Here is a 13,247-nt window from a genome sequence, read left to right on the forward strand (position 1 = left end):
TATAAATTTCTCACTGCCTTGGTGGGATTTGAACTCATGTCTCTGGATCTGTAGATCTGGCCTCTGGACTATTCACCTGATAACTACTGTACCCTATTACAAGACTATCTACAGGACTGTCCAAGATTAGATGGTCTCTGATTAGATAATTCTACCAGGGTATGGCTTTGTGTAAGAAAAAAGTCAGGAATTTAAATAAAAATGCTATTCCTGATATCAGTGTTATCATTCCAACTGATCTCAAAAAATCCACGATTCATTTTAAACATTATAAAAGAGGAATAACTAATAATAAAGAGAAAAAAGAAAAAGAGAAAACAGCAAGAGATAATTTTATTCTAAGACTGAATACAAATGTGACAAGTATGCTAGTTGGACAAAATATTGATACCATATATACAAATGCATTTGCTACAGACATCAGATGGAAGATAACAAAATGTATTTTCTTACAGAAATGATCCAAGATTTAATCATAAATGGGCAAAACAGATTTCAGGCACTTAAAAGGAGATCAGGATCATTCAATGCTAGATTGTGCTTGATCTTAAGACCCAAAATGGTCTGAGTTGCTGGGTAAGGAGAGCTATCAGTTGGTGCTGTTTCATCTCAGCTCAGCAGCCCCCATTCACATCTCAAAGTAAAATGAGCACCATGCTCCTTTGTTAAAATTGTCCTTTATGCAGTCATTTGCTGAAACAGCATTTTCTTTTTCCTTCCAATTGTTGACCACTCATAGGCTGCAGCTTCATGTGTTGAATGTTTCTCTGTCTAAGTGTCTATTTTGACTGTGAAAATGAATCCTGGCAGAGTAAATTGGCATGGGAGTTGTCAGTCAAACTTAAACCTCTCCTCACCCATTGTTGAGAAAACCATCTATTCAGAGTGCATCAGGGAATCATCTTAAAATTCAAACAAGACCATTTGGGAGTTATTTCACATTAAGGGTACTTGAAATTGGAATTATTCTTGAAAACCTGTTGATACTACATCAATAAAAGTTTTCTATATTGAGATAGGTAGATGTCTGTTAAGAAAGGATGTAAAGTGGGAGCAGACATGTAATTTTTGAGGTACAGATCAGTTCTCCTGTAATGAAATGACAGACAGGTTTAAGGGGATGAATATTATATTCCTGCTCCAAATTCAGGATGAGGAACCCCAACAAACATATTGCTGGAGAATGGAACTGATGTTCACTTTTCATCAAAGGTCAAATGAGCTGCAGAAGGCCAGTCACTGAGAATCCCAGCTCCCTTTGTCACTGCAGTCGACTCACCCTTATCTTGCCAATGAGACCGCCATACATCAGGGATGAATTTAACTGCCCGCCTCTCATCGAGACTGGCAGGCACAGGTACAAATGAATTATGATACTGACTATGCTATTTGTTCGTACCAGCTGAGAGTTTATATTCTCACAGGGTAGGGCAGCCTGTTGACACATACCAATTAAGACTGGGTATAATTAATCCAAAAATGTTCTATATCTATTTTGATAGATATTTTACATTCCTTTATGGATCTTGGCTATCACATTCAAAGTTCGTTCTGGATGAAGCAAACATTTTAGGAGCAATTTTGTCCTTTATATGAATTAACACAGAAGCCTGACACAGTCAGAAATTATTCCTATTGTGACTATAAACAGTGATCAAAAGGTTATTTCAATTCTCGTGCCATTTTTAGAATGCCAACTATGCAAAGGTTAGGACCCTCACCTTTGTTAGCTGTGCCTCCTGACCTATACAGTTCAGTTTGTTATAGATATCCTGCAAGTGAAGTTCCCGATCTATTCCTGCCCTTCCCTGCTGTTTGTTTTTACTGAGCAGCCTGGTAGAAATGTTTCCCAAGAATAGTTTTCCTAGACTTCTCCTCAACGACCTTTCCCTTTCTTTGATCTTTATTTTCTCAGCTCCATGTAACCCTTGCCCACCCGGTCTGTAGTTGGTCACACTGCACCGTCAGCTGATACCAGCGAGTTGTCCGGCTGTAACCGGAGGGGGCGCAGTGGTCAGGTTCTGCACCTCCTCCTGACAGGCTGGGCTACCAGAAGATGCAGACACTCTGCGGTGAGTCCAAGGTAGGTTCACTAAGTGCGCCACTCTGCTACTTCCTGCTCCTCTGCCAGCTCAGAGCGGATATAAACTGTTCCACATGTCAACCTGCAGAACCTGAAACATGCAAGTGTGAGCAGAGAGACAAGGAAATGTTTTCTACCCCAGTCAGGGACACTTCCAAACACTCTTACAATGTTATCTTTCAAATGATAAACCCATCTTCAGATAGACTATGAGCACAATGATGAATCAAGGAATTCTAAACATCACCTTTCACATGCTTCCAACATGAAGCAATTATTGTCCAGATAGAACTGCTGATACTGTTAGCAGCTGGATGCTTATTGCCTTTCCTTTCACTATAGTAATGGGGGGGGGGGGGGGGTTCAATTCACTCCTGTTTAATAACAGGAGGCTAAGGAATGCGTTGTGAGACATGAATACCATTCATATAAGCAAACTGGATCTTTTAATCTTCTAAAACCCTCAATTGCTTCGTACCTGGGGAATCCTTAGCCATAATTGCTACTGGTTAAAGTGTTTGTAGAGATGAAAAAACAGAATTCTTCATTCTCGATCGTTACTATATATCATGGATTTTTTTTTAATCGCTGCCTCCAATATCACTGCAGTTAGACCTGTTGTCTACTTTCCTGCTGAGTGGGGATAATTTAAATATCCGCAGAATAAGCTCCATTTCAAAACCCTTTTATGAAAGCATATCACACCTCGTTATAGTACAGTACTAATGTCATCTGATTCCTCTGGCTTCTTTTGCTTGCTTGGGAGTGACTTTAAATATTCAAGATGTCTTCTTGCATCCTCTTGGTTCTGACGTACATAGTACACCACGTATGAAATTACCATGGTGAACCAGCCAAACATAGTGACCAGCATTGCCACATCAGTTGTCTTTTTAGACAGATTACAGAGGTCAGCTTCATTTGCAGCGCTGAGGAAGGATTTGCCGGTGTGTTGCTCCAGAACTGCGGTCTCACAGATAATGTTGCTGGCTGTCTCGTGTTTGGAGGGCATGTCATGCAGAACCTGCTGAAGGGTGCAGTCACAATGCCATGGATTGTCAGAAATCTGGGCTCTGCCTTTGAGCTTGCTGAAGGTGTCTTTGTGCACGCTTTTAATTTTGTTGTTTGAAAGATCAAGAGTCTGCAAGGTATCAGTGACCCCCTTGAATGCCTGCTCCTCTATGGATTCAATAACATTCTTGGACAAATTAAGTACTTTGAGCTGGTGCAGGTCTTTGAAGATCTCATTGGGAACAGACCTTATTTGATTAGAGTCCAAGTAAAGTAAGGCAGTGTCTGGAGGAAGGTCCTTCGGAATCTCTTTAAGATTTGCATTGCTGCAGCTTACATTTAAGCTGGTGATGTGAGAGCACAGACAACCTTTGGGACACATGCTGTTGGAGTGAAAGCACAATATCAGGAGTACAAAACTTTGCAGCAGGAAATACGTAGAGAGAGAGCGAGCTAGGAATAGGTCCATCAGCTTCATACTGGGATGTCTGCATAATCACATGGCCAATTAATTCATCCAACAATGTATGTATAGTGTGCAGTAATAATTCTTCCTTCTTCAGAAAGCAATTTAATCATGTTGGTCAGGTCAAACGCTGTCCACTTACATGACGTCAGAAGTATTATATCTGAAAGAGAAATGCATGTACTTTATAAATAATGCAGCAAAATTTAAATGGACAGTTTATATAACATACAGGCTATGATCATCTCAAAATCCATGTCATTGTTTGCAAGATTTTCCAAGAGATAATTTAATTTCTCCCTTCACTTTTGAGAGTCCGTTCCACTGCCTGGTCTTGTACCCGTCCCATCTCTACCCATCCCTCTTCTTTAGAGTCATAGAGCAATACAGCACGGATACAGGCCCTTCAGCCCAACCAGTCCATGCCAACCACGGTGCCCACACAGCTAGTCCCAATTTCCTGCGTTCGGCCCATATCCCTCCAAGCCCCGCCCCTCCATGTACCTATCCAAGTGCTTCTTAAATGATATCATTATACCTGCCTCACTCACCTCCTGTGGCAGCTCGTTCCATATACTCACCACCCTCTGTGTGAAAATGTTGCCCCTCAGGTCCCTTTTAAATTTTTTCCCTCTCACCATAAATCTATGTCCCCTAGTTTTGGACTCCCCTACCCTGGGGAAAAGACTGTTACCGTCCACCTTATCTAGGCCTCTCAGAATTTTAAACGCCTCTATAAGGTCGGCCTTCAGTCTCCTACGTTCCAAGGAATAAAGACCCAGCCTGGCCAACCTCTCCCTATAATTCAGGGCCTCTAGTCCTGGCAACATCCTCGTAAATCTTTTCTGCGCTCTTTCCAGTTTAACCACATCCTTCCTAAAACAGGGTGACCAAAACTCTACACAGTGCTCCAAGTACGGCCTCACCAACGACTTATACGACTGCAACATAATGTCCCAACTCCTGTACAATGCCCTGACTGATGAAGGCCAGCGTGCTAAACACCTTTTTCACCACCCTGTCTACCTGTGAAGCTGCTTTCAACGGACTATACACTTCTACTCCTAGGTCCGTCTGTCCCATTTCACTCCCTAGTGCCCGACCATTCATAGTGTAAGTCCTATGCTGGTTTGATTTTCCAAAATGCATCACCTTTGTCATTCACAGGTCAGAATACAAGCAATAAGCCCCTGCTCACCAATTCCCTTTCTCAACTCCTTTGTCCTGTTCCACTTCTCACCAACTTTGAAAGCTTATTTAAACCTTTCCTCTCAACCATACCTTTGAACATAGAACATAGAACATTACAGCACAGTACAGGCCCTTCGGCCCACAATGTTGTGCCGACATTTTATCCTACTCTTATATCTATCTAACCCTTCCCTCCCACAGAGCCCTCCATTTCTCTGTCATTCATGCGTCTATCTAAGAGTCTCTTAAATGTCCCTAATGTATCTGCCCTCACAACCCCTGCTGGCAGTGCGTTCCACGCACCCACCACTCTCTGTGTAAAAAACTTACCTTTGACATACCCCTTATACCTTCCTCCAATGACCTTAAAATTATGCGCCCTTGTTTTAGCCATTTTCACCCTGGGAAAAAGTCTCTGACTGTCCACTTGATCTATGCCTCTTATCATCTTGTACACCTCTATCAAGTCACCTCTCATCCTACTTCTCTCCAAAGAGAAAAGCCCGAGCTTGCTCAACCTATCCTCATAAGACATGCTCTCCAATCCAGGCAGCATCCTGGTAAATCTCTTCTGCACCCTCTCTAAATCTTCCACATCTTTCCTATAATGAGGCGACCAGAACTGAACACAAGACTCCAAGTGTGGTCTAACCAGAGTTCTATAGAGCTGCAACATTACCTCACGGCTTTTGAACTCAATCCCCCAACTAATGAAAGCCCGACTAACGACATGATTGTGGTAATGTCTTCTCATGAAAAGTGCAGGTTGTTGTATGTTAACAGAATGGGTTCTTAGTCCTTCAGATTTCTGACAGTGAACTTCAAGAGAAGAAATCGGACGGGTCTACGTTTCTGACGAAGGGTCTCGACCTGAAATGTCGACTGTTTATTTCCTTCCATAGATGCTGCCTGACCTGAGTTCCTCCAGCACTTTGGGTGTGTTGCTCCAGATTCCAGATTGTGTCTAACTTAAACCAAGTAAGACCAGACATGCAAAAATAAACAGAACTACGAGGCCACACTCTGCAGTGAACATTCATTCCTAAAAGACACAGTACCCCAGTAATTCAAATCTATACTTCTAAGGAAAAAAAGGCAGACAAAGAAGGGATAAGGGCTGTGAGTAAACCAAGAGAAAAACTACAAATAAAGCACATCAGGATTGGGGAGCTGACAAAGTTAGATGATCAAAACAGAGGCAGACTTGGGGTTGCGTGTTTCTGAGAGTCAGAATTATTCTGAATAAAGTGGTCTGTCTTGGAGGCTCATCTTGTTATGGGGATTTGACACAATCGAGATGCATCTTAGGCTAAGTCAGGTATAGAGCAGAACATTTCACATTACAAAACATTTAGGAGAAAGAGTTACTCAAAAAGTAATTTATAACAGCATTAAAATAAACACACAATACGAGATGATGAGAAAGGGATATTAAAGCTCAGGATCAATAATACCATTTTCTTTGGATTGCCAAATAATGAAAACACAGAGAAAGCAATATCTTTAAAAGATTAGAGCAAAATGCTGAAATAATAGTGAATTGTTACTAAAAATACATTTATGTAAAAAGAATGCAATTGGCAAAGAGGAAGGAATTTCTACAATGTGTCCACCAAATGGCTATGTCTGTGCAATCCTTAACTAATCAAAATTAATTCAGTTCCCATGGTTTCTCTGCCTCAGCTACTCACTTTAGCCAAAAATGCCATCCTTCACTCAGGAGTGAGGCAAGATATTCTGCACAACAATAATCCACCGGACTGTGTCAACACACAATTAATGCCCTGCCTTTCTCTTTCCTGAATGACCTTCCTTATCTACCTAGTTTTCCCTTAAAAAGAAGAATTGATGCAGTAACAAACACTCTGTGGTAAACCATCCGACACTCCAACAGTCTGCTGTGCAAAGAAACTGAACCCCTCTCACACTTTGTACTTTTCCTAAGAAAGTACTTCCACTATTTTCAAAGAAATAAATTTGAGGTATATTAGAACACAGTGCCACTAGTATAAAGTGCATTTAACAAAAAAACTGTGTAAGTTTCTGGGTAATATTTCTTTACAAGCTCTTAATAACATTTTTACAATGACCCTCATCACTGGTCCCCAGAGTAAACAGACATTCCCTAATCATTTTATTGAGATGTTTTGCATCGTAAATGCCCGTGACTAGTGCTGTGCCTCAGGAGTTGGTGCTGGGCCCATTGTTTGTCATCTACATAGAAACATAGAAAAACTACAGCACAATTCAGGCCGTTCGGCCCACAAAGCTGTGCTGAATATGTCCCTACCCCAGAAATTACTAGGCTTACTCATAGTCCTCTATTTTATTCAGCTCCATGTACCTATCTAACAGTCTCTTGAAAGACCCTATCATATCCGCCTCCACCACCGTTTCCGGCAGCCCACTCCACGCACTCACCACTCTCTGAGTAAAAAACTTACCCCTGACATCTCCTCTATACCTACTCCCCAGCACCTTAAACCTATGTCCTCTTGTGGCCACCATTTCAGCCCTGGGGAAAAGCCTCTATCTACCCTATCAATACCTCTCATCATCTTATACACCTCTATCAGGTCCCCCCTCATCCTCCGTCTCTCCAAGGAGAAAAGGCCAAGTTCCCTCAGCCTGCTTTCATAAGGCATGCTCCGCATTCCAGGAAGCATCCTTGTAAATCTCCTCTGTACCCTCTCTATGGCTTCCACACCTTTCCTGTAGTGAGGCGACCAGAACTGAGCACAATATACCAAGTGGGGTCTGATCAATGATTTAGATAAGAATGTACAGGGCATGGTTAGTGAGTTTGCAGATGACACTAAAATGGGTGGTACAGTGGACAATGAAAAAGATTATCAAAAATTACAGGGGGATCTTGATCAGCTAAGTAAGTGGGCTGAGGAATGGCAAATGGAGTTTCATTCAGATAAGTGCGAGGTGTTGCAATTTGGAAAGTCAAATCCAGGTAGGATTTTCACAGTGAACGGCAGGGCCCTGGGGAGTGTTGTACAACAGAGGACCTTGGAGTACAAGTACGTGGTTCCCCGGAAGTGGAGTCACAGGTAGACAGGGTGATGAAGAAAGCTTTTGGCAAGCTGGCCTTCATAATTCAGGGCATTGAATATAAAAGTTGGGAGGTCATGATGCAGTTGTACAGGACGCTGGTGAGGCTGCACTTGGAGTATTGTTTCAGTTTTTGTCGCCGTGCTAGAGGAAAGATGTTATTAAACCGGAGAGAGTGCGGCAAGGATTTGCCAAGGATGTTGCCAGGACTTGAGGGACTGAGTTATAGGGAGTTATATGGACAGACTAGGACTTTATTCCTTAGAGCACAGGAGACTAAGAGATGATCTTATAGAGGTGTATAAAATCATGAGGGGCATAGATGGGGTAAATGCACACAGTCTTTTTCCCAGGGTTGGGGACTCATGAACTAGAGGGCATAGGTTTAAGGTGAGAGGGGAGAGATTTAATAAGATCTTGAGAGGCAATTTTTTTACACAAAGGGTGGTGCGTATGTGAAATCAGCTGCCAGAGGAAGTGGTTGAGGCAGGTACAATAACAACTTTTGAAAGAGAGTTGGACAGGTACAGGGATAGGAAGGGGTTAGAAGGTTATAGGCCAAATGCTGGCAAATGGGAATAGCTTGGCTGGCGCATCTTGGTTGGCATGGACCAGTTGGGCTGAAGGCCCTGTTTCCATGCTGTTTGAGTCTGCGACTCTATAATCTGCAAAATCTGTTTCGATCGTTTATTGGAATTAGTCAAAGTACCCCACTTTATAACTATGGTCTTCTGCTTCTGGCATTGCGTTGTATCCTCACACTGACCTTATTCCATTTTATGAAACCAGGCACGGTAGTGTAGCGGTTAGCGTAACACTATTACAGCGCCAGTGACCCGGGTTCAATTCCAGCCGCTGTCTGTAAGGAGTTTGTACGTTCTCCCTGTGTCTGCGTGGGTTTCCTCTGGATGCTCCGGTTTCCTCCCACATTCCAAAGGCGTACGGGTTAGGAAGTTGCGGGCATGCTATGTTGGCGCTGGAAGTGTGGTGACACCTGTGGGCTGCCCACAGAACACTCTATGCAAATGATATATTTCACTGTGTGTTTCGATGTACATGTGACTAATAAAGATATCTTACCTTATCTAAGATTGCACTTGTTACTCTAATTGTGGTTGCAACAATACTGCATTATTTATTACTATTATATATTATAATATATTATATATTATATTATATATCATTATTATCTATCATTACTTCTTTACCCTTTTCTTCCATATCTTTACTATTAAACTAATAAATGTTTGTGATATTTTTGTAGTTTTAATCTGACTGCACTTACAAGGAAATGCTTGAACTCTTAGGTGTCTGTTCATTCTGGGTGACCTTCCACAGTGTAACTCCAATGTTGTCTGGCATTCCAACCTATGTATACCTTCTTATAAATCCTCTAAAGTCCTCTACAATTTATGCCTCAGAGAATACCAAACTTTTATAGCAGCACAAAATCTCAAGATTCTTTCCTGCTTTCAGGCTCAAATCATTAATGTATACCAAGAAAAGAACTGGACATCATAGTGAGTGACAATGTGCTGGAGGAACTCAGTGGGTCGAGCAGCATCTGTGGGAGGAAAGGAATTGTCGACGTTTCGGGTTGAAACCCTGCATCAGGACTGAGAGTGGAGAGGTGGGGCGGCTGGTCTAGAGAGAAGGGGAGTGGAGAGAAATCTCGGAATGCTTTCTCGCCGCTCCCCTTCTCCTCTCTATACCAGCCATCCCGCCTCCCCACTCTCAGTCCTGATGCAGGGTTTCGACCAGAACGTCGACAATTCCTTGCCTCCCTCAGATGCTGCTCGACCCACTGAGTTCCTCCAGCACATTGTTTGTTGCTCCAGATTCCAGCATCTGTGGTCTCTCTTGTGTCATCATAGTGAGCTGTTGGGCCCATTGCTTCTAACTCTCATTCAATCTGTGCAACATCCATTTACCCCAACTTTCTACTTCTGTCAAATAGCCAATATTTTATAACAAGAACAAAACACCGGGAGAGCTCAGTGGGTCAAGCAGCAACTGTGGATGCAAAAGATCTGTTGGTGTTTTGGATCGAGACCTTGCTTCAGGACTCATTCCCGACGCAGGGTCTCAACCCGAAACGTTGACTTACAGCTTTTGCCTCCACAGATGCTGTTTAACCTGCTGAGTTCTGCCAGCGTTCTGTCTTTTGTTCCAGATTCCAGCATTTGCAGCCTCTTTTACCTTCATATATTCAGAAAGGAAGAAAGAGATAAAGGAAAGTGTAACCTTGCAACCCAAGATTTCTAGTGCAGGTCTAAATGAAAACTCTGAGGAAGAACAGCTTAATTAACGAGAACAGCATCTACTTGGAAAAAGCAATTCACGTCTGAGATATTTAGTGATATTTTGTGCCAACTGAAATTCCAGCAAATTCCTCTGTCATTTCCATTGAAATTATAATTGGGGTTGTATCACAAAATGCCAGTCCTGTGTGTTAAAGTGTTTGGCCTGTATTTTCCCATCACTTAACCCATATCCTTGTCCGCCCAAGAACGTTCTGAAATTACACTATGTGGGTAAATGCTTCAGGTTGATCATCATTGCTTCCAGCATTTAGATATGAGTATTGAATCTGTAACTCTGAAATATTTCAGACAGTGCTGGTTGAAGTGTATTTATAGCTTTGCAACAATTTCAAAAGGGGCATCTCCTGTATCAAAAGGGGCATCTCCTGTACTCCATTGTGCCAAGAAATTTGCTGAGTTTTAGTATTCGCCTTTGCTAATAAAGCAACTTTCTCCACTCATAGATAGCTGCATTTTATTCTCTAACATTGTTGCCTGCAGGTCCACAATGTAGTTGGCCCTGAACAACATGTCTAAGAGCTTTTGTGCTTTATTTTGTGCTGTATTTTGATTCCTTAGCCTTCAAATATATCCCATTTTTTTGTTTCTGCCATTTTCTCTTGCGCCCATTTTTGTGTGTATACTGGAGCAACACACACTAAGTGCTGGAGGAACTCAACGGGTCAGGCAGCATCTGTGGAGGGAAATGGACAGTCAACGTTTCGGGTCAAGACCCTTCATCACGATTGTGTGTTGCTCCAGATTTCCTGCATCTGCAGTCTGCCTTGTGTCTCCATTGTGCTTATACTAATTTTGTTTCAGTTTCAATAAGTGTCCGTGTTGCCAAGCATTTGCAATTTTACAAACTCAACAGGTCTTAATAAAAATAATAATAATATAAACAAAAATTGCTAGAAACTCGGCAGTCTGGCAGCATCTGTGGAAGAGAAAGAGTTAAAGTTTCAGGTCAAGAACCCTCTGTCAGCCCAGAACCGCCATAACCACCCCCACCCTCATCTCCCCATTCTCCCATCCTTGTCACCAGTGTCATGTACTATAGGTACCCTTTGAATTAGTTTGAGGAGCTGAGTACACTGTTACTCATTCACTCATCTAACAATGGAGCAAGCATGCTGTAAACAAGACAAAACCACATGATGCAGTTTCTGAAGGTGTCACTTTCCTTGGCTGCTCACAGACCCAGAACATCCGTACAGGCAGAGTTTTACATGTCATTCTTTCTATGGATACCAGGAATATAATTAGGAAGACTTTCTCACTGCAGTGAGGTGCCTTGTTCTTGACAGTGAATAATTTTATTGGCATTAAATTTAGGAATTAACGTGCTACAATTGTTCTACTGTTGTTTTTTTGTAGCTGTTGGGGGGAAAAATAATATTATACTTCAATAAATCAAACTGAACTTTGACGTGCTATTCTTCAGTAATGTCCTGCATAGTTTTCCAGGAAATGTACTGGAAGTCTTCTGGAGGGTGGGACAATCACTTTTGGTTGCATTAAACAAATTAACATCAGAGTCAAGATAATTGTCGTATGCATATCCATGTGTGCACAGGTGCAATGAAAAACTTACTTGCAGCAGCACCACAGGCACATAGCATCAGATAAGCAGCATTCACAAGAAAAAACATGAATTAGACACACTTTTTACTAGAAAGAACACAATTAGAACAAAAAAAAAGCATAGTGCAAATTGGTCAAAGTGGTCATGGTGTTGCTAGACTGTGGTGATTAGGGTTTTGCCGGTTGGTTCAAGAATCGAATGGCTGAAGGGAAGTAGCTGTTCCTGAACCTGGTGGTGTGGGACTTCAGGCTTCTGTACCTACTTGATGGTCATGCTGTGAATGTCGAGGACACTTAATTATAAAACAATTTAACATTTATGATTTGCCTGGTGGCAGCAGGTTAGATCAGTTTATCTGACATCTGGCAAGCCTAGGGTAGGAGACTCATTGGGTGGAGCAGGTCACACACTGAGGAAAACCCTGCTCTGTGCCAGGCCTCACCGACCAGCTGGAGGGATCCCTCCCTTTGGAATACTGTGCTGGGAGGTGTGCATGAGGAAACAGTGTGCTCCCAGTGGCAGATGACCAGCCAGCTCAGGAGACTTACTAGTCACTACGAATTAAACTCAGGCCCTCTCTCTGGTGAATGTAAAAGGTCTCAGAGCACTAGTTTGAAGAAGAGTAATTATTTCCAGGGTCTAAAAATTATCCGGATCTTTATTATAGGGATTTGATGACACTTCATAGTACTTCATTGGCTGAAGGGTATTTTGGGATGTCCCAAAAGGACATACAGTCTCTGTCCAACAACACAAAGTGTTACCATTCTAATCAAAATCTCCATGCTCTGCTCTCTTGGAACTAGCTTCGACTCAGCAATAGAATTCTTAAGATACATTCCACAAACATACTTCTGCAAACCTATCATCAAACTTGAAAAAAATTTGTGAAAAAGTTATGTGTGATTAGCTTAAATCACAAGAAATTTGTTCAATATTTTGCTTGTAAAATAGGCGGAGAGTGGACCTGCTGATTAGTTTTAGGCAACTTTAGAACTGAGCCAAAATATTCACACGGTATTCTTTTCACGTGTTCCACTAACCACATGATCTTCATTTAAAGCTCATTCAGAAGAAAGAATAATTCTAGAAATACGTTATAATTCATTTAAAATGAACAGTGAATAATCTACTTTTCTGCTCATGGCTATTTTTAGTTTTTTATTTTCCTTTATTTTTAGAAATCAGAGCACCTCATTCCTTACGTCACAACACAGTATCCCTTAGATGAAGTGCAGCCACCTAACCAGCTTCTGCAACACTGTGACCACTCACTGGGATGTGTGTGTGGCATCCATCCTGAGTTGATGTTTTCCCTGATGGCTTTTGCTCAGAGTTCCCGCAGCATTTTCATGCCAAGATCAAAATACTGTCTGTTGGCATAAGCAACTGCCAAGTCAAGTCTAATTCATGCCAAAGTATGGTGAAACATACTAATTGGCCAGCATGCTGAGCTGCTAAAGAGAATCTGTTAAAATGCCTGGAAATATTTACATTGAAGAAAAATGATACATCTTTGTATCAGTCAATCCGCTTCGACACTCTACC

At 41.8% G+C, this 13,247-nt stretch overlaps 1 protein-coding gene across 2 annotated transcripts in view; it reads right to left on the reverse strand.

Moving 5' to 3' along the window:
• Nucleotides 1-385: 385 nt before the first annotated feature.
• The window catches only part of LOC127570774 (leucine-rich repeat-containing protein 3B-like), a 40,550-nt gene continuing 27,688 nt past the window's right edge, over nt 386-13,247 (reverse strand). For both annotated transcript variants that reach the window (XM_052016594.1, XM_052016595.1), the window contains exon 2: nt 386-3,723. In XM_052016594.1, the coding sequence (XP_051872554.1) occupies nt 2,793-3,572 (780 nt within the window). In that variant the 5' untranslated portion in view covers nt 3,573-3,723 and the 3' untranslated portion in view covers nt 386-2,792. The remainder of the gene's footprint in view (nt 3,724-13,247) is intronic.

This window comes from Pristis pectinata, chromosome 5, assembly GCF_009764475.1.
Source record: "Pristis pectinata isolate sPriPec2 chromosome 5, sPriPec2.1.pri, whole genome shotgun sequence".
Lineage (NCBI taxonomy): Eukaryota > Metazoa > Chordata > Chondrichthyes > Rhinopristiformes > Pristidae > Pristis > Pristis pectinata.